The following is a 22,719-nucleotide window of genomic DNA, read 5'->3' as shown; positions in this document are numbered from 1 at the left end:
GAATGTCCCTTAGCCCCTAAATGAACTCAGTTTAAGCTATAGCTGAGAAATTAATCATAATGAAAATGTAAGAGACTGGTGCCATATTGTCTGGTTTGAGGGGCCCCAGGTCATAGGTCAGTTTGAGAAATGTCTGAAACCTATGTAACTGATATTTGGAACATATGTATAGAGATGATTGGTTGAGACAAGGTAATTAATCTATTCTTTACCATCTGGAGAGTAAGGGGGGCTAGGAGGGAGATAGAACGGTATATAAGTGGGAGTAGAAGCAGCTTACGTCAGAAGGAGCAGACAGAAGAAGGAGAGCTGAAGGAACAGACAGAAGAGGGAGAGACAGCAGAAGAGAAGGAGCTGAGACAGAAGCCACAAAGACACAGAGAGCTGAGAAAGAGAAGAAGAGACTTAATGCTGATGTCCTACTTTGTTTGCTGGCAAATAAAGAAGATTTCTCTCTCACTCTGGTGTGTGCTGTTTGACTCCTGAAGTACCACAAGTTCTGCTAACAATAGGGGTAATTCATGCATCAATTCCTGCAACAATGGTGCTACTCCAGAGAAGGCTCGTTTGCAGGTATCACATTGTGTAATGTCGTTTGGAGACGGTGTGGTTAGTGATAGTCCTTAAGAGGACCTTAGTGTCCTTGGTGGCGTATAGAGGAACATCTTCAGGTAATCAGGGTCATTTCCTTTGAGGGCCTTGAAGATCAGACATAGAGTTTTAAATTTAGCCCTGTATTGTACTGGTAGCCAATGAAGGTTTTGCAAAAATGGTGTAATGTGGTCACATCGCTTGCAACCTTCTATGAGTCTTGCTGCTGTATTCTGAATCAACTGGAGCAGGCCCTTTGTAGTCAGACCATTGTAAAGTGCATTGAACTAATCCAGTCTTGATGTGCACAACTGGGATAAGATTTACCTTATCGATGTAAGGAGAGACGCAGCATAGCTGTCGCAAATAGTAGAAGCAGCTCTTGAAAGTTGCTTGGATTTGGGGAATCAGAGTAAGTGTGGAATCTAACTGTATTTCAAAGTTCCTGACTTGTCATTTGAGGGGGAGTTTGTACTTCCCAAAAGGGATTTTGATGTCAGGTATTACGTGCACTTCTGGCCACCGTATCTCAAAAAAAGATATAGAATAATTAGAAAATGTTCAAAAGAGTGCAACCAAAATGATAAAGGGGATGGAACTCCTCTCATATGAGGAAAGGTTAAAGAGGTTAGGGCTCTTCAACTTGGAAGAGAGATGGTTGAGGGGGAATATTACAGAGGTCTACAAAATCCTGAGTGCTGTAGAAGTGAATCGATTTATTACTCTTTGAAATAGTAGAAAGACTAGGGGACACTCAATGATGTTACATGGTAATACCGAATAGAAGGAAATATTTTTTCACTCAATGAATAGTTAAGCTCTGGAACTCGTTGCCGAGGATGTGATTACAGCGGTTAGCACATCTGGGTTTAAAAAAAGGTTTGGACAAATTCCTAAAGAAAAAGTCTACAGCCTGCTATTGAGACAGACATGGGGGAAGCCACTGCTTGCCATGGGATCTTGCTATTTGAGATTCTGCCAGGTACTTCAGGCTGCAAAAAAAGTGCTGGAACGCCATCACCCCATTCCAGAATAAATTATGCCTGCCAATAAGAGATATGTTAATATTCTAGGGACTAGTATATTTGCAATGCCATCTTTTGATATGTTGAATGCCTGATGACAAGGACATGCTGCCTACTGTGGTGGTATTGCTACTGTAGTGGAGTAGCTATGGATATTCACCTCGCCCACTAAGTTTGCCCTGTATGAGTACTGGTACCTTTATCCTAGAAAAAAAATGTACTAAGCACCCCTAACAACCTGCAAGAAGCCTGATACACAGTACAGAGGACCCCCATATCACCATCCCTAGTAAACCCTCTCCTACTGCTTTACTGCAAGTAAATATTTTATTTCATAAGTTGTTTTATACTAATAGCTTTGCCAAAATAATTATTTTGCATAGCAATAGCTGCTGCACATTTTACTCCCATAACACATGTTAATGTCACGTCTGTGGCCGTGACCACCCTCAGACTTACCTTATTTCTGGGGGTCAGCATCTGTGATGGCTTCTGTCTATTTCTGTGTTAGTTTTGTCTCTGTCTCTGTGTGCTGATTACCTCACTAGACCTCACCTGTGTGGGCTATGCCTCTCTGGGGAGCCAGCATCTAAGATGGCTTCCGCCTGTTCTGTTCCAGCTTCCAAGATGGCTCCTGCCTGTCCTTCCTATGTGTTCCAAGCCTCTCTTTGGTTTGAGTGTGTTCCCTGCTCCTGTCCTGCAGTAGGTGACATCATCAGTGAGAGCCTTCATAAGAAAGTGCTGTGCTTGCATTCAAGGCCTTTGCATGTGTTATGCCAAAAGGACGTCAGGTTAGTGAGTGTACTGTTGCGCTGCCACATGGCCTGTCTCTGGGGCTCTTGCCCATCTGCTTTGTGGAACAAAAAGATATGAAGGTACCCGAAGTGAATAGACACCCCCAAATCACTAATGTTGAAACACATAACAGGAAATATAGATGGAAAGCGATGGCCACAAATGCTCGTAGTCTAAGCAATGAAGTTCATGACCTTCAAGCCCTGATGTTGGAGGCAGACTTAGATGTTGTTGCAATCACGGAGACATGGCTCAATGGTTCCTATGAATGGGATGCAAACATTCCAGGCTATAATCTATTTAGGAAGGATAGAGAGGGTCATAAAGGTGGAGGAGTAGCTCTGTATGTGAGGAATGATATCATGGCGACTGAAATGACAGGGACCTGGGGAAAGGAAGAAGCGATATGGATCACCTTAAAAAGAGATGATAGAACCTCTGTCCACGTGGGTGTTGTTTACAGACCCCCGACACAATTAGAGGAACTAGATAAAGATCTGATCGCAGATATTCAAAAATTAGGAAAGAAAAAAGAGGTTCTGTTAATGGGAGATTTCAATCTGCCGGATGTAGATTGGAAGGTTCCATCTGTGAAATCGGTAAGAAGTAGAGAGATCGTGGATGCTTTCCAAAGTGCTCTGCTCAGACAAATTGTAACGGAACCCACGAGGGAGGGAGCGACGCTGGATCTGGTGCTCACAAATGGGGATAGCGTGTCAAATGTTCGAGTGGGTGCACACCTGGGAAGCAGCGACCATCAAATGGTTTGGTTTGGAGGGCAGCCACTCTATACTCAAAGTCCTGGATTTCAAGCGTGCTGACTTTAGTAAAATGGGGGAATACCTGAGGAAGGAGATGATGGGCTGGGAGGACGTACAAGAAGTGGAAGGACAGTGGTCCAGGCTGAAAAAAGTAATAAATAGGGCCACAGACCTTTATGTAAGGAAAGTATATAAAAGCAAGAGAAAAAGGAAACCGATATGGTCCTCCAAGCAAGTGGCTGAGAAAATAAAGGCTAAAGAGTTGGCGTTCCAGAAATATAGAAAAACTCAAGAAGAGGAACACGGAGAGGAATACCGGATGAAACTGAAAGAAGCCAAGAGAGAGATACGTCTGGCGAAGGCGCAAGCGGAAGAACAAATGGCTAGAAATGTAAGGAGGGGCGACAAAAATTTCTTCAGGTATATTAGTGAAAGGAGAATGACTAAAAAGGGAATTGTGAGACTAAAAGATACAGCGAAACGCTATGTAGATAATGATGAAGAAAAAGCCAATTTGCTAAATAGATACTTTTGTTCTGTTTTCACTGAAGAAAATCCTGGAGAAGGACCACAAGGGACCTGCAAAAGTACACCTGAGAATGGAGTGGATAGAGCACTGTTCATGGAAGAGAGTGTGTATCAACAACTTGGAAAGGTAAAGGTGGACAAAGCCATGGGACCGGACGGGATTCACCCCAGAATATTGAGGGAGCTCAGAGAGGTTCTGGCGGGTCCTCTTAAAGATTTGTTTAATAAATCCTTGGAGACGGGAGAGGTTCTGAGAGATTGGAGAACGGCGGAGGTGGTCCCTCTTCACAAAAGTGGGGATAGGGAAGAAGCTGGAAACTACAGGCCGGTAAGCCTTACTTCAGTTATTGGAAAAGTAATGGAAGCGATGCTGAAGGAAAGGATAGTGAATTTCCTGGAAGCCAATAAGTTGCAAGATCCGAGACAACATGGTTTTACCAGAGGGAAATCGTGCCAAACGAATCTCATTGAATTCTTTGATTGGGTAACTGGAGAATTGAATCATCGACGTGCTATAGACGTAATCTACTTAGATTTTAGCAAAGCTTTTGACACGGTTCCCCACAGGAGGCTCTTAAATAAACTTGATGGGCTGAAGATAGGTCCCGAAGTGGTGAACTGGATTAGGAACTGGTTGACGGACAGACGACAGAGGGTGGTGGTAAATGGAGTTCGCTCAGAGGAGGGAAAGGTGAGTAGTGGAGTGCCTCAGGGATCGGTGCTGGGGCCGATTCTGTTCAATATATTTGTGAGTGACATTGCCGAAGGGTTAGAAGGTAAAGTTTGCCTATTTGCAGATGATACTAAGATTTGCAACAGAGTGGACACCCGGGAGGGAGTGGAAAGCATAAAAAAGGATCTGAGGAAGCTAGAAGAATGGTCTAAGGTTTGGCAATTAAAATTCAATGCGAAAAAATGCAAAGTGATGCACTTAGGGAGTATAAATCCACGAGAGACTTATGTGTTAGGCGGTGAGAGTCTGATAGGTACTGAGGGGGAGAGGGATCTTGGGGTGATAGTATCCGAGGATCTGAAGGCGATGAAACAGTGTGACAAGGCGATGGCCGTAGCGAGAAGGTTGTTAGGCTGTTATAGAGAGAGGTGTGATCAGCAAAAGAAAGGAAGTGTTGATGCCCCTGTACAAGTCGATGGTGAGGCCCCACCTGGAGTATTCTGTTCAGTTTTGGAGGCCGTACCTTGCAAAGGATGTTAAAAAAATGGAAGCGGTGCAAAGAAAAGCTACAAGAATGGTATGGCATTTGCGTTCCAAGACGTATGAAGAGAGACTTGCTGACCTGAACATTTATACTCTGGAGGAAAGGAGGAACAGGGGTGATATGATACAGACGTTCAAATATTTGAAAGGTATTAATCCGCAAACAAATCTTTTCCAGACATGGGAAGGCGGTAGAACGAGAGGACATGAAATGAGATTGAAGGGGGGCAGACTCAGGAAAGATGTCAGGAAGTATTTTTTCACAGAGAGGGTGGTGGATGCTTAGAATGCCCTCCCGCAGGAGGTGGTGGAGATGAAAACGGTAACAGAATTCAAACATGCGTGGGATATATATAAAGGAATCCTGTGCAGAAGGAATGGATCCTCAGAAGCTTAGCCGAAATTGGGTGGCGGAGCAGGTGGGGGGGAGGTGTTGGTGGTTGGAAGGCGAGGATAGTGGAGGGCAGACTTATACGGTCTGTGCCAGAGCCGGTGATGGGAGGCGGGACTGGTGGTTGGGAGGCGGGGAATCCTGCTGGGCAGACTTATACTGTCTGTGCCCTGAAAGACAGGTACAAATCAAGGTAAGGTATATACATATCAATTTATCTTGTGGACAGACTGGATGGACCATGCAGGTCTTTTTCTGCTGTCATCTACTATGTTACTATGTTACTATGTTGTGTCTGTGGACTGCTAGTCCTTCTGTGTGGGCTCCTGCCCTTCTGCTGGTGTGTCTGTGGACTGCTAGTCCTTCTGGTGCTCCACTCTGTGTTTGGAGCCACTGAATCTTCAGCCTTTGTGGGTTCCCTGTCTGTGTTGGGAGCTGCTGAAGCTTCAGCCTTTGTTTGATCCCTGTCTGTGTTTGGAGCTATTTGGCTTCCAGCCTTTGTTTGTTCTCTGTAGGTGGTTGTTAGATACTGAAGCTTCAGCCATTGCCCTGACCTCTGCTAGTGCCTGGTTTATTCTCTGCCTGCTGCCTGTCTCTGACTATTGCCTGAACCCTGATATTCTCTGCTTGCTGCCTGTCTCTGACTATTGCCTGAACCCGGATATTCTCTGCTTGCTGCCTGTTTTTGACTATTGCCTGAACCCGGATATTCTCTGCTTGCTGCCTGTTTCTGACTATTGTCTGAACCCGGATACTCTCTGCTTGCTGCCCGTCTCTGACTACAGCCTGAACCCGGATATTCTCTGCCTGCTGCCTGTCTCTGACTATAGTCTGAACCCTGATACTCTCTGTGTGCTTCTGCCCAGCTTATGTGTATACCTTGTATCCTGCCTCTGCCTAGCTAATGTATATCCTGAGTGTATATCCTGTATCCTGCTTCTGCCTAGCTAGAGTATATCCTGAACCCCGTTTCTGCCAAGCTTGTATGTGTTTCCTGACCCCTGCCTCTGCCAGGCCTGTATGTGCCTCCTAGCCTCTGCTTTGCCAAGCTTGTATGTATATCCTAGCCCCTGCTCCTGCCTAGTCTTTGTGCACATCCCGTCTGCTCAGTCTGTCTTGTGTTTCTTGCTTAGTGGCTGCGTAGCAGCTTTCAGTCCTAGTCTAGTTTCTAGCCTAGCTTCCCTCGTGTATCCTAGACCCAGGGTGGGTCCTCTGGGTCTTCAGTTCCTGCCCTGTCTTGCAAGTCCTACCGGCCACCCGCACTTGGGAGCTCAACTTCTGAGGAACGGTGGTCAAGCGCAGGTGAAGCTGTTCCTGTTCTGCTTGTTCTAGTTGCCTGCCTCAGTTCTACTCCAGTCCAGAGTTCCAGTCCTGCTCTTCCTTGTATCCAGTTCCAGGGTGGTCTTGCCTGCTTCTGCCGCTCCTCGGCAGTGGTCCAAGGGCTCATGAATTCTGGTTCTTCCTCGAGAACCCGACAATTAAACTACTACAAAAAATGAAAGTATGTGTGTGTGTGTTTTATTTAATTATCCTCCTTATCGGTATCCTTTTTTTTTCCAGTTCTAACACCTGGCTTCTTTCCTAAATATCCTTTTCTCCTATTACTCCTTTTTAGTGTTTCTTCCTTGATAGAAAGCAAAACAGAAGGAGGGAGGCCAACCATACCAGAGGAAGAAGGGGCACTCTGATCCAGCTCAGGCCAGAAGGAAGGAGATATTTTCAGACCCTGTAGAAAGTCTGCAGGGAAAGCAGATGTGGGGATTTCATTTTGAAATACCTATATCTTCAGGATATGCTACATGGCAAAACCTGATCTGCAAAACTGCTAAGTAATCTCTGGCTATTTTTTTTCTCTATTTCACTGTTTGGCTGTGGTTCTTGCTTTTAGATTTTATCTGTATTACTTAGTTATTGTGAAGTTTGCTGGACATCTAGTAAAAATATATATATTTTTTTCTAACTCTGCCCTGCTTTCTTCAAGAGAATAAAGTTTCTAACCCTTGTTTACCTTCCTGTACTACAGTCTGTTATTATTTTTTATTTGTTGCATTTGTATCCCACATTATCCCACCTCTTTGCAGGCTCAATGTGGCTTACAATACATCATGAATAGTGAGAATACATTAGAAAGTATACATTTAGTATAACAGAAGGATTTTGGGTAACATGAATGGTAGAACATGATAGTACATCAGCAATCATAGTAAGAATTATTTAAGAATTGTATAAGAATTATATAGAAAATGTGCATTTAGTAATAGTGAAAAAAACATGATAGTGGTTTGGTGAAAAAAACATGATAGTGGTTTGGCAGTGAGATATTGTAAGGGCAGTTCTGGGTATGTGTACAGGAGTTCATATTTGTTGATCCTTGTTGTATGTGTATAATTATGGTACAGCCAGAGACCCCCCCACTGGAATGGTGGCGGGCCCAGTCATAGAGCTCAGGCCATTACAGACCTTGGCTGAGTCAGAAATCTGATGGCTGACATAACTTGGAGCTTACTGGAAAAGTATGGCCTAGTTTGTAGCCCAGATTGAGGCCTAAATAAGCTAAATTAGGAAAAGTTAGGTCAATAGATATGGAAACAAAATGGAGGAATTCAGCACAAAATGGAAGCCGTATCTGTTACAAAGTGGAATTTTCTCTAATGTAAGTTAGAAAAACAAGTTGAGAAATGAGACTTTCCTGTGAGCAGGATTGTGGTCAGCCATGGTGTGAGAAAGGAAAGGTGTAACTGGATGCAGGGTCTTGCTTAAGATTTGTGGTCAAGCGAGCTAGAGACAAAACCATGTTAGCAAGATAGAAGCTACTCATTAGCATGAGCCAATCAGTGACAACCATGACATTAGCATAGATCCAATCAGGTATATCTACTGTCATATTATCCATATCCTGAGGGCACCTATAAAAATCAGGGTATTTCCTGGTTTACGTGAGAGAGAGAAGGGTTGCCACTCTCTCTCTACAAGGGAAACCAATGTGTCCAGCAGAATTGACAAATCACCTAATTGCTTTCCCTTGTAAAACCTTTAATTGGTAAAAGAAATTATAAAAGATTAGGAACTAATTAACACCTGTTTGCAGCTGGATTATTATATTCCTATAATTAATTGATTGTACGTGCCTGTTGTCAATCACTGATTTGACTTGTACCTTGGCAAATAAACTCCTCATTCCAAATGATGATTTGTGGGCTTCACTTAATGATGAAAGGCTGTAAGTATAAATGCTTTTGCTGTATCAGGCTATCTTTCGCTGCATTGTATAACTTGTAATCTAAATCCAATTTGTCATAAGGCTGGTATCTTTTCCTTAGACCTAACGTCTCTCTTAGTGGCAATTCCTTTTAGAACTTCACAACTCCTTGATTACCCCAGTACTAGTGCTATTTAGAGATGGAGTCAGATTTAAGGTCACTTCAGCCTTCTTGGGGGTCTCTGAACCCCTAAATTTACAACATTGGTGACCCCCGCGTTAGATTTAAACACGCCACCAGACATTTTGTCAAAGTGGGGGTTACTTAAAGCTCTTGACTAAAATTCTGTTGTTTTATCTTCCAATTGATTGTTGCCCTTACTAGCATAATTTTTGGCTGAATTTATAAACTGCTGTTTTATTTTTGCTTTCTAGTCTCTTTCTAAAACTGTTTCTGAGACTTTCAGAATTAAGATGCTATATTTGGCAATCTAATCTGTTGCCCGGTTTCGTTAAAACTCGTTAAAACTCAGAGACAGATTTTCTTATGCTGCAAGAGACAGCCTGGTAGATCTTATCGTGTTCCACAATGTGGTTATAAAGTTTTTAAAAAAAGTTCTTTTCCCTTAATAGAGGAGTTCTCAATACTAAATCTTATCTCTATTTCTGCTGCGTAGTCCTTTTTTTTTTTTTATACTTCCTGAGAACACTTTCTCTGTTGCTACAAGGTTTTTCTTACTGCGTCATGTTTTTTTTTCACTTCCCCTTTTCTGGCTTGGGCGTTTCCCTCCCCATATCTAGTAGGCATCTCCGTGACTTTTTTTTGGGGGGGGGGGGGGGGGTTTACACTGTTCATTGCCTGTAATTAAAATTGGTTTCCTTTTAGTGTCTTTTTTGCAGCCCTATGTTGCCTAACTTAATTTCTAAACTTTTTTTGTTGCACTCCTGTAGAAACTGTTTCTAAGATGCTCATTATTGCTTGGCAACAGTTTCCGCTACTTGTTTCCTGTTTCACTGAATCTATTGGCAGTCTGTCAGCCTGAACTTCTGAAGTTGTTTCTTAAGATTAGAGATTTTAATTTGTTTCAACCTGGGGCTTTCTCCTACGTCCCTTACATTCTATTTTTCAAGTGGGTAGAGCCCCTGCCATTGCTGTATGTATTTTATGGTTTCTGCATGTTCGGGATTGCATAAACAATTTGATTGCTTTTAACATTTAACCCTTAGCTGGCGATTGTTTTAGCAGCTTTTTCCCAGCAGGTGGCTAGCCCGGATATATTATAGTGTTTCAGTCACAAGATTTACCTCAAGCTCTTTCCGCTATGGGCTCTAGCTAAAATGACTCTTCAAATAAGTCCTGATAAGCCATCCTTCATATTAAAACTTTCTTCTCTTACTTACTCTCCTCCGGCACTGCCCCTCCCTTCCTTGATGGTTGCTCTGTCTCACAACTCCCACTCTAGTGGTTTTACACTTTTTTTTTCCCTTGCTATCCCTTAATTCAGCTTAAATAAGACTTGCTCAACATGCTGTTACAGGGCTTTCAAATTTTTTGTGTCTCTCATGGACTACTTATTGATTGGTATGTTAAAATCCATTTCTCTGAGCTATCTGCCAGCTTTTTACCCATCGTTAAGTTTAGCTCAGCCTTATACAACTGCTTACTCATTGGTTCACTATGGTTGTCTGTCTACTTTTATATCCCGCCCACTTCCTATTTTACAGTGTGTCATTTTTCTTTGAGACTTCAATGCTAGAATAGCAGTACTCACTTTTGTATTTAGATGTGTTGCCAAGCTGCAAAACTTTTTTTCTTTCCTTATTTATCCTAAATAGTTTTCTTCTTTTACTATAGGTATAACCGCATGAATGAATTTATTTGTAGTGCTTGCCCTCGCATTGCAGGCTTCCTTATTGTCAGTTGTTCCGTTCTAATGCTTTTTTAGTTTCCCTCTCGTGGTTTGTTGAGTGGAAAATATATTGTCTAGTGAATGATGAATGTGGAATTTTTCACATTTTTTTCTTCTGACTAATGGCTCCCTTATGGTTGTACCTTCCCCCCCATGAGCTTACATGTGTTTTGTTTTGCTTCAAAATAATTCTTTTTTTTTAACCTCTTTTATTTTACCACCTCTGAAGTCTGTTTCAGGGCTTTTCCCTGGGATATGATATACCTTTCTTATTTTCTCTTGTACCAGTGTCACGCTATAACCATTGGCTTTGATATCGATGCCTGGGGCTTACACCCATCAAAGGGTCAGTGACCCTTAGTTGGATGACAGTATCTCAATTATTAGATTTTGAGCAGATATTCCATTCCATTTTCGGAATGGCCTGCTTCCACTATTCTGGATTATTGCCCACATCAGAGTTACCTAGTACAGATGTGCGCTGGGGAAATACAAAGACGTCTAAATCCTTAAGTTGCCATTGTGGACTAGTTGACTAGGGCATTCTAAATTTTAGGAAAGTTAGTTGTAGACGCTGAAGACTCCTAACCAGGTTATCTAAACTTTTGAAAGGTTAGTTGTAGATGTTGAAGACTCCTAACCAGGGGTGGATCAATTGGGGGTTAGTTGTAGATGCTGAAGACTCCTAACCAGCGGAGACCCATTGGACCGTTGTCCCCCGACTATGGGAGACTTTCTTCCGCGTTTCCTGTATTCTTTTAGGGGTAGTAGCAACCCCCACTTTAGGGGTTCTATCATTTGAGTGCTGAAATGCTCGTGGCCAATAGAAGCTGCTGAACGCTCTTGGTGGACTGTAGAAGCTGCTGTATGCTCCTGTCCTTAGAAGCCTACCCTGGGGGACAATTATTTTGGATAGAGTAGAATACATATACTAGCTGACACTGAATATATTTTCTCACTGATTTTTCGACTACAAATCTCTGTGCCGTACCTTTTGTTTCTCTGTTAATGTCACTTGCGGTCAAAGCGTGGAGCTTTCCGCCAATTGGTAATTTTTATTTTGGGTCCCTATGTTGGAGTACATTAGCAGATGCGTGAGTATGATTGTGTTATGTCTCTGCATGTTTTACTATCAGGATAATCATTGCATGTTTTTGTAAACTGTTAGCACATTATCATTTCTAGGTCTCCCTGCTATCCCTGAAGCTGCCTTTTGAACCACTGACCTTGTACCAGGTTCTAGGTCTGGTCAATATATATATTATTACTCTAGTTCATTTTTCTATAGCAAATTACAGGTCTGAAGCTTATTTGTAGACCACTTGCTCACTAGGTCCCGTTGTTATACATATTGGGTGATGTTGTTCTCTACCCATTATATCATATCTTCTTCTCCGCACCCAACGCCAGATACTGGTGATCTGACATCTATTCAGATCTCTGGTAAGGACTTTGTGAAACAGACCTTTCTATTTTGTGGTTGATCCCCCTACGCCACCGAGAGTTCGAAAGGGCCTACTGTTTTCTTTCTCAATTGACTTTCGGCGCTGGAGATTACATTGCACGAATCGTGAGTATATTTTCATTTATTGTATGTGTTACTATTAAGCTTGCCTTTGTATACTTTCATGGCCTGTTGGATTAGCTCTAATTTAAATGTTTTATTTTACCAAATTTAGGATTAAGATTTTGTCCTCAATACACAGGGACACCTCTGTATGTGGGACAATAACTGTGTATGTGTATGAGTGTGGTTTTCCTTTTCTGTCTGTGTGCTGTGACTTGTGATTGGCTACTGGAATATTTATTTTTATGTTTTTTGTTTTGAAACCCTAAACAATTCCTTAACCGTGCACAATTCCAATGATTGGTTTTGAACTACATTTAGAAATATCTGGCTTCCTCTTCTGAGCTTTAAGTTTTCTACTTATCAGGGTTAGGTTACTGTTTTAATTTTATGTCTATATGTTCATGTGTGTCCTGTGGTAAATGGCATAAACTAAACCAGCTAGTTATTAAGGAATCATTTCTTTGGTTTTAAATTAGTGCTCTAAGGTTTCCCTGCGAGATTACCTATCAACGGCAGTGGTAGTAAATCTCAAAGGAGTGTCTTTTTTCCAGGATTGTATATTATTTCATTTAAGCAATGTTTGTTTAATTTGTGACATGATATTAAATAGATTGTTGTTATTTACTTCCGGTAAATTGCTTTCACTAGAAATGCAAGCACTTTTTAGTTCTAGTAGCTATAAATAGATTAAGGGTTTTCGATAATTTATCTTTGTTAGCTCCGGTACTCACATCCGGATTCTAAATCTGGATAAGACAGAGATACCGGACATACTTGTCATTCTTATTCAGGTATCATATGACAGACTTCTTAGTAAAAGAGATCCACTTACAGTTTTAATTTTATAGGTGTGCGTCCGTGTATATGTTCTTTGAAAATTGCATAATTATTCCGGATATTTACTATGAAAGGTTCTATATTATATGCAATCTAAAACATTGTTTATTTCTGACGTTGTTTAAAATAACTAGTGCTGATGTTCACTTCCTGGCTCTCTATTGGGGATGTGTTCCGTAATAATGAATTAACTGTTTTAATTTTCCTTTTCACGTCTTATCTACTACTTTCAAACTTCCTTCCCTACCTCTCAAAGATTTATAGTTTTGAGATATATTATGTATAGAGTTCCAGCATTTTTTGTTCTCAAACCCCAAATGGCGCAGTTAAATTTCATTTCCGGATTCCATGATACTACAGTGCCTGCCGTATTACCTCTGCAATAGGGTTTAGAATTTGAATGTGTTAGGTTAAAGCGACCAGGACCCTTCGGTCTGGCAAATAGAGATTAACCCTTGCATAACATAACTAAGTGGTAAACCAAAGCTAAAGAAATTCAGGTTGCTATTATTTCAGAGCAATGTTCAGATAAGACTTTTTTTTGCATTACAGAAGCCGCAGTACTAGCTAAAATTGCCAACTTCCTTTTTATTGAGAACCGTACCTCTGGGAAACAGATAAAGTAATAACCTTCTCCTCTGTTCCTCTCCTGAAGTATTAATTCTTTGAAGACTAATTACACCAGCATGAAGTTTTAATACGAAAACTTAAACTTACAGTTTTTATTTGATGTATAGTCCTATTTTCAGTCACCATAATATCCAATGCTTGCAGTGAGCAGTAAACTCAAATTAGACACAGGAAGCACGGTTATTTCGTGATTTCCTTAGGACCGAATGACAGAGATTAACCCTTGTAGTTCTTATTTTCTCTAAAGTTCATTTTTACAAAAGCTTTGAACTCAGTATATGATACAGGAATTCATTTCGTGTTTCAGATTTTTAATAACTAGATGGGTTATTCTATGATTCTGTGTTATCCTTGCTACTCTTTGTTTAGAATTCAATTTACAATGTAGGCTTACAAGTTGTTCCATTTATCATACTGGTCTATATGAACATATCCTACTGGTCAATTTGTGCATTTATTGCATTAATAAAAATTGTTATTATATTCTTGATTTTTGAATTTTACTATAATGTTTTAAGAAATTCTTCTACTTGTCTCCTGCTTATAAAGCTGCTCCTCCTCTGTAATTTAAAATATACTCTAAATTGTAAATTGATTCCTGGGAATATATAAGCTTATTTTTAGCTATCCCTCTGAATGTGAATCTTGATATGCTATCATAATTTAGGGCCCAAATTGTGAAAGCATAGAAATGATCAGTTTAGAATTTAATATAATTTTCATTTTCCAAATTGGCTCTGAACTATTACAGAGGACTATAGGTTATTGTCCTTCTCATTTGACCTATTTAAACCTTGTAAAGGTCGCGTGAGGAGGCCTCATAGAAATATATAGTTTTTACATCTTTCTTTTCTGATATTGGCTTTTCTCTATCTCTCTAAATATCATATTAAAAGCTGTATTTTCCTGGAGCAGTCTCTGACCACAATGTTTTCTCAGACTCTGCTGACTTCCTGTGCCAGCAAAATCTTATCTACAGAGAAAAAAATTGTTTTCTACTTGTAACTTGTGTTTTTATATATTGAGACTAAGCTCCACCTACTGGTGCCCCAAGGAACTAACAAGGCATTCTATAACTGTTTTTCCTACTGATCCTGTGCTAAGATTTGACTACTAGGCATTATTTGTATATCAGCTCTATTTATTAAGTACTGTAGGTTGATTGAAGACTATTAATCCAATTCCTGATCTACCGCCTCCATTCCAGTTTGGTACTTCAGCTACAACTGACCTCTGGCAAGAAAAAGAAGCGCCAACTTCTCCAATGAGAATTTTCTTTTGTCCAAATGATGTCATTAATTTAGACCTTCTTGGTTATACTCTTAAATATTCTATTGTATTAAATATTTTTGCAGGCTGCTCATCTTTTCCAGAACCTACATGGCACTTTACGTATGAGCTCTCTGTTACAACAGACAGCGACCGTGATTCCAGAAGATACTTCCATCACCTGGACTAGTTATGAGTTTTAAATTTCTGCACATTAGTCTTCTGCTTTGACTATGACTATTTCCTAAGCTACCCTTCTTTCTGAATCATCTAACTCGTAAGTCCTGCTGGCCTCCTGCAGCTGAGGGCCCAACCCTTGGTGAATGGTAATCATCGCAGGTGAAGATTCCATACCTACTGGCGATAGATTGCAATGCATTGCCCGTGCCTTTTGACTATTTTTGTGCACCATATTCCTGACCCTCCATACATCAATAACTTGAACAATCAACATCATCTCAAAATTTTAATTTTTATTGTTTTTTTGGTACCCTTTTCTTTTGTTCCATATACTTAACTATTGTTATTTGATCATCTCTTACTAGTAATTACCAATCTGTCTTGCACATTATGCAAGCCAGAAGTGGGGATACATTCTGCAAATCCCAATTCCTAGTATTAAGACTGTCACTTCTACTGATTCCTTGCCCAAGTCGCTGTGAAAATCCAGCCCTGTTAGATCTTCCAGATCTCCGTCCAGATTCTTCAGTGCTTCCACCACCTCAACCATGATCGAGGAAAGAGAATTCAGAACCAACTGATACGTAATTTGAGATTTACTGTTGCTGTTTATGGACATTATAGATTCATATTTTGTTTTATTTTCAGTTTAGCAGTAATCCTGTCTATATATTGAAAAGGTTTTATTTTTATTTTCCTATTATTTCCTTTATTGTTCTTATTGTTTTTCTAAGAGTTTCCCCGTTATTTCTGTTTATGTAATTTAAATTGAAGTTGATATTGCTCAGATACAAGGGTAACATCAAACCCTAATACTGGCTAAGATGTCATAATGTAGGTGTAAACCCTGTTAGTATCAACCAGTTATGCATTTGTTTAACTTTGGTGTAGGCTTACTTAAGCTGCATATCTTTCTGTAGGTTTGACTAGGCTCCAAGTGGGGTAACGAATATATAAAATGCTTCCCATACTTCCAGGTCATTATGCATATGTCAAGATCCATGCATGACCTTTGTTAATATAAATTTTCCTAGGATTGACCATTTTTGCTGTATGAGGCAACCTCATACTTGCTATCCACTTTTTAGTTCTCATGATTGGATGCCAATGATGAGTAATAGTAAGGTCCAGGAATTCCGACCTGTTTAAGGATTCTGAATACCTACAACCTAAAACAGCCTGCAATCAGAGTACTAACCATATATTTGTTGAGCCCAAAACAGTGCTTAATCAAAACCACTATTCCTTCCGAGGACCACTGAGACAGATACATTAGATTATCTCCCCATGCACTATGCTACAGATACAATAGAAGCCATAGAAAGACCTGAAAGTGTTTATTAGCATGATCCACCTGAAATTGCTATTACCCACATACCGATACTTCATGAGATTTTGTAGATGAACTCATGGATTTGTCCCATTCATAAAACCTTTCTCACTACAGGTATGAGCAAGTCTCAAGAGGGGTGACATCATGATTGAGGCCCAAGGGGTTGGGTAATATAACGGGAATTCCATACGCCCCAAATAATATATCACCTGAGAATGACGTTTCCTATCTTGCACCATACCTTCTAGCAATTTGTAAGACCAAAACTCGCCCTCTCGTTTGATAGCTTGCCACCTTCTGGAATGGATGATGACAAGCTTGACGAGCTTTGTGTCACCCCTCCCCAGATGGGGTGACAAGTGGGGAATGTATAATTATGGTACAGCCAGAGACCCCCCCACTGGAATGGTGGCGGGCCCAGTCATAGAGCTCAGGCCATTACAGACCTTGGCTGAGTCAGAAATCTGATGGCTGACATAACTGGGAGCTTACTGGAAAAGTATGGCCTAGTTTGTAGCCCGGATTGAGGCCTAAATAAGCTAAATTAGGAAAAGTTAGGTCAATAGATATGGAAACAAAATGGAGGATTTCAGCACAAAATGGAAGCCGTATCTGTTACAAAGTGGAATTTTCTCTAATGTAAGTTAGAAAAACAAGTTGAGAAATGAGACTTTCCTGTGAGCAGGATTGTGGTCAGCCATGGTGTGAGAAAGGAAAGGTGTAGCTGGATGCAGGGTCTTGCTTAAGATTTGTGGTCAAGCGAGCTAGAGACAAAACCATGCTAGCAAGATAGAAGCTACTCATTAGCATGAGCCAATCAGTGACAACCATGACATTAGCATAGATCCAATCAGGTATATCTACTGTCATATTATCCATATCCTGAGGGCACCTATAAAAATCAGGGTATTTCCTGGTTTACGTGAGAGAGAGAAGGGTTGCCACTCTCTCTCTACAAGGGAAACCAATGTGTCCAGCAGAATTGACAAATCACCTAATTGCTTTCCCTTGTAAAACCTTTAATTGGTAAAAGAAATTATAAAAGATTAGGAACTAATTAACACCTGTTTGCAGCTGGATTATTATATTCCTATAATTAATTGATTGTACGTGCCTGTTGTCAATCACTGATTTGACTTGTACCTTGGCAAATAAACTCCTCATTCCAAATGATGATTTGTGGGCTTCACTTAATGATGAAAGGCTGTAAGTATAAATGCTTTTGCTGTATCAGGCTATCTTTCGCTGCATTGTATAACTTGTAATCTAAATCCAGTTTGTCATAAGGCTGGTATCTTTTCCTTAGACCTAACGTCTCTCTTAGTGGCAATTCCTTTTAGAACTTCACAACTCCTTGATTACCCCAGTACTAGTGCTATTTAGAGATGGAGTCAGATTTAAGGTCACTTCAGCCTTCTTGGGGGTCTTTGAACCCCTAAATTTACAAAATATGCCTTGTTGAAGAGATGGGTCTTCAATAGACTTCGGAAGTTGGCTTGTTCATAAGTCGTTTTTAGGTTTCGCAGCAACGCATTCCAGAATTGTGTACTCGGGTAGGAAAAGGTTGACGCATGCGTTAGTTTGTATTTGAGACCTTTACAATTTGGGAAGTGAAGATTGAGGAATGTACAGGATGATTTTTTAGCATTCCTGGGTGGTAAGTCTATTAGGTCTGACATGTAGGCTGGTGCGTCTCCGTGAATAATTTTATGAACTAGGGTGCATGTTTTGAACGTGATACGTTCTTTGAGTGGGAGCCAGTGCAGCTTTTCTCGTAGGGGTATAGCGCTTTCGTATTTTGTTTTTCCGAATATGAGTCTGGCTGCAGTATTCTGAGCTGTCTGAAGTTTTTTGATTATTTGTTTTCTGCAGCCGGCGTATAGTGCGTTGCAGTAATCTAGATGACTAAGTACCATTGATTGTACCAGGTTGCGGAAGACGGTTCTTGGGAAGAAAGGTCTTACTCTTTTTAATTTCCACATTGAGTGGAACATCTTCTTGGTTGTATTTTTCGCGTGATCCTCAAGTGTTAGGTGTCGGTCAATGGTAACTCTGAGAATTTTTAGGGTGTCCGAGATTGGAAGATTCAGTTTTGGTGTGTCAATGGTGGTGAATTTGTTCGTTTTGTATTGCGAGGTGAGTACTAGGCATTGGGTTTTCTCAGCGTTGGTGAACTGCTAAATTTTTGGCTACTCAACTGTTGAAAATCTCCGGCTTTCTCTATATTTTCCCATTGGCATTAATAGGAGTTTGCTTTCAGTCTAGACAAGGACTACAGGTCCTAAACATTTAACCCACACTCCTTACACCTTAGAACTGGTCATGCCTGCTCTACACTAATATTATTATTTGCTGCATTTGTATCCCACATTTTCCCACCTATTTGCAGGCTCAATGTGGCTTACAATGTTTTACAATGACAATCACATTAATGGAATAAGAATTTCAGACACATTCCTGCTTTATATCCCTACTACAACACACATTTGTATACTTCCAAACACACCCACATGCACTCATGTCTTTACATGCCAGCACCTACATTCCTAGAAAAAAAAAAAAGCTTGATGCTTGCATCCAGTGTTTCTCAAGCCACTCCTGGAGTACTCCATTGCTAGTCAGGGTTTCAGGATTTCTATAATTAATATACATGAGAAAAGAACTGTATGCATTGCCTCTATGGCATGTAAATTACCTTATGCATATTCATTATGGATATCCTGAAAACAAGACCAGCAATGGAGTACTTCAGGAGTGGCTTAACACTGCTATAACCTCATCCCCCTCCCTGTCTCTGCACAGTTCGACCTCTACACCCACCCTCACATCATAATATACACACTTCTGTACTCCTCGCCGAAACTCTGCACACTGTCTTATTCAAAATTCTGCTTCCAGAAACACCTACTGCAATGATTCCCAAACTGGGTTCTTCAAACTCTCTTCAGAGAGTACATATGAACATATATACATTTACATAAATTGAGGGTTTCTTATGTACAAAAAAAAATATTTTAGGGGTTCCGCCATAGCAACATGTTTGGGCATCACTGACCTATTGTATCTCAACACATCCTCCTCTGCACCTCTGACCCTGGGCATAAAACAATTGCTCTACCTCTATTCAGAGAAAAGGTATGTCAAGATGTGAGAGGAGGTACTAGAGTGAATGTGTACAGAAGAATAGAGTCCAACTTTAGAGCTGGATGCATGTGTACAGAAGAGCATAAATGCAATAAATTTGTGTAGAATGGGGTTAAGAGACACAGGTTATGCTTACCACATTTCTGTCATGCTCTTCCTTTACTTTCTGGCCACTTCCAAAATCTCCAGATACCTATTACAAGACAAGAAAGTAGAAAATATTTCACAGTCAGAGGGATACAGGTCTCTCGCTTAGCCTAAAGCATGAGGATGACACATGGTCAACTCCAAACCTTTTATTTCCAGAGCTCTCCTGCTCTCTGAGTAAGAAGGATGGAAGAATTATCTCGAGGTGCTAGAAACACCTAAGGTCCTAGTTACAATCATTAAGTATGGGATGGACACCCCTCACCTGCCCCAAGATGCCCGGTGTAATTGGACATAGTCCTCACCCCCCCCCCCCCAATCTCCAAGTGCTAAAGGGTTATGCAAGGGGAACATGCATTGGAAAGTTACCCCTTCCACATCATCATCCTCTTCTTCGCACTGCAGTTCTGCCAGTCGTGTACCTGATTTCACCTTTAAATCTGCTATCACACCCTGAAAATGGAAAGTAAAGAGAAAGATTTAGATATGTGATGCTACAAGCTCCTTCAACTTATACCAATTAAGATATTTTGAAAGAGACAAGTCTCAGATAAGCAGTAAATAATGTCCTTTTTATCTACATCAGAAAGAGGCCCACAGGATTCTTATTCTGATCGTTGATCATTATATAAATACATCTTGCTCATGAGAGAGTAGCCATATTATAACCTTAGATCAGCTGTGAAAGTTTTCCACCCATCAGTCACAGTCACTGGTAGGGAGAAGAGTTGAGGTAAAACAAGGTCACTACCAGCAACATCAGTTTTTGCTCCATCTCCCCCTCCACACTTCCTAGCCTGCAGGATCTCTTCAAGCCAGTAGAGGGAGATGGTGAGCTACAAATAACTGCTAGTGCCATTTCTTCTTCCACTGCTGGCTTTCCCCTTGCAGTTGGCATCATGCAAGGCTTAGGGATCCTGTACAGTTCTGACAGAGAAGCAGAGGAAAAAGCACCAGCAAAGGAAGGGCATAAAACTGCGCCAGAGTGGTGAGGGAAGGCACAAAAGTAGATGAATGTCTTGGGGTAGGGCAGTCATGTAGCTAAGACGGAATGGGCCTCCTTATCCCCTATCTCTCCCAATGGGGGCGGGGAGGGGGGGATGGGAGAACCTTTTCAGAGCTCCAGTAAACAAACCCTGCAAAAAGCAAACAGATTCCACACCTATATTTAAAAAAAAAACAAAAAAAAAAACCCCTGTCACAGAAATAGAAATTGAAATCTATGGTATCAGAGGTGAGCATTTTCCAAAGCTGACATATTACAATTAATAAATTCAGAAACAAAATATACCCTTTGATGTCTGAGCATTGCTTTGGCCCCAGTGTCTCCTACTTTTCTCTGGGCTTTAAAAATTTTTTTTTATGTGTTACATTTGTATCCCACATTTTCCCACCTATTTGCAGGCTCAATGTGGCTTACATAGTACGTAAAGGCGTTCGCCAATTCCGGTATGAACAAATACAGTAATGTTGTGGTAGAATAAGGTTCGGGTGTACAGACACATTAGGGAATCGTAGAGAGGAAGAGAATCGTAAAGAGGAAGAGTTATTATTTGTCCATTACGAGCTTTGGTTTTGTTGTGTTGCAGGGAACAGGCATTTAAGTTGGGTAGGTAGGGTATGCCTTTTTGAACAGGCTAGTTTTTTAATTATTTCCGGAAGTTTAGGCGATCATAAGTTGTTTTCACGGCTTTTGGTAATGTGTTCCATAGTTGTGTGCTTATGTAAAAAAAAGCTGGATGCATAGGTTGATTTGTATTTGAGTCCTTATTCTCCCCCCAATGTTCAGTATTTCTATGTCCACATCTTACCCTGTCCAGCAGCCCTCTGTGTTACTATCCTTCCCACTGTATCCCCTATCTCCAGTGGCGTAGCAAGGGCGGGACGATGGGGGCGGTCCGCCCCGGGTGTCATCGGGTGGGGGGGTGCTCCGCTCCCGCTGCTCTGCCTTTAAAACATTTTTTTCGAAGCGCCGGAGAGTGGCAGGCAGCGCGCCTCACGTCTGCCCTGCTAGTAAAGAAGATCTTGCTGACGTCGTCGCCCTCCCCACATTGAGTCCCGCCCCCCTCTGAGGCAACTTCCTATTACCGTGAGGGCGGGCGGGACTCAGTGTGGGAATGACAATGACGTCGATGAGATCTTCTTTACTAGCAGGGCAGATGCGAGGCGCGCTGCCTGTCACTCTCCGGCGCGTCGAAAAATTTTTTTTTAAGGCAGGACAGGGTAGGAGCAGCAGGAGAACGGATTTCAGCTGTCGGGTCGGGGGGGGGGGACTCAGAGGGTAGAAGGGGATTGGGGAGGGGTGGGGGAGCTCAGAGGGGTGCTTAAAGGAGATTAGGGAGGGTGGGGGAGCTCAGAGAGGGGAGAAGGGGATTGGGGAAGGGTGGGGGAGCTCAGAGGGGTGCTTAAAGGGGATTAGGGAGGGTGGGGGAGCTCAGAGAGGGGAGAAAGAGATTGGGGAAGGGTGGGGGAGCTCAGAGGGGTGCTTAAAGGGGATTAGGGAGGGTGGGAGAGCATCAAGGAGGGGAGAAGGGGATTGGGGAGGGGTGGGGGAGCTCAGAGAGGTGCTTGAAGGGGATTAGGGAGGGTGGGAGAGCATCAAGGAGGGGAGATGGGGATTGGGGAGGGGTGGGGGAGCTCAGAGGGGTGCTTAAAGGGGATTAGGGAGGGTGGGGGAGCTCAGAGAGGGGAGAAGGGGATTGGGGAAGGGTGGGGGAGCTCGGGTGCTTAAAGGGGATTAGGGAGGGTGGAAGAGCTCAGATGGGTGCTCAGAGAGGGGGGAGGGGAGTGCTCAGATGGGAGAAGGGGTCTGAAGCTGGAACTGGGGTCTGACAAGGGGGCAGGAGGGAAAATGGGTCCATGCCTGGGGCAGGTGGGAGAATGGGTCTGGGGCTGAAAAGGGGGGATGCAAGGGTGGATGAAGGGGGCTGAAACTGTGGGAACTAGGGGCTTTAAAGGGGACAGGGAGAACTGGCTGGGGCTGAAGCTCGGGACTGTTGACAGAAAAGGGCTGGGGTTGAAACTAGAGGCTGAAAAGAGGACAGGGAGAAGTGGCTGGGGCTGAAGCTCGGGACTGATGGGAGAAAAGGGCTGGGGACTGGTGGGATAGTGGGGCTGAAAAGGGGGGCAGGTGGGAGATGTGGGCTGGGGCTGGAACTAGGGGCAGAGAGAGAGAGGGACTAGAAGGGGGGAG

The 22,719-nt window shown here is 41.9% G+C and overlaps 1 protein-coding gene across 1 annotated transcript in view; it reads right to left on the bottom strand.

The window, feature by feature from the left end:
- Positions 1 to 22,719, bottom strand: part of COL18A1 (collagen type XVIII alpha 1 chain) — a 782,170-nt gene that overhangs the window by 644,394 nt on the left and 115,057 nt on the right. The window contains exons 3-4 of the mRNA XM_030210084.1: positions 19,896 to 19,979; positions 19,516 to 19,572 (exon numbers count right to left, since the gene is read on the bottom strand). Coding sequence (XP_030065944.1) covers positions 19,516 to 19,572; positions 19,896 to 19,979 — 141 coding nt within the window. The remainder of the gene's footprint in view (positions 1 to 19,515; positions 19,573 to 19,895; positions 19,980 to 22,719) is intronic.

The sequence above is a fragment of the Microcaecilia unicolor genome, chromosome 7, assembly GCF_901765095.1.
Source record: "Microcaecilia unicolor chromosome 7, aMicUni1.1, whole genome shotgun sequence".
Taxonomy (NCBI): domain Eukaryota; kingdom Metazoa; phylum Chordata; class Amphibia; order Gymnophiona; family Siphonopidae; genus Microcaecilia; species Microcaecilia unicolor.
This window is presented reverse-complemented; position numbering and strand designations above follow the sequence as displayed.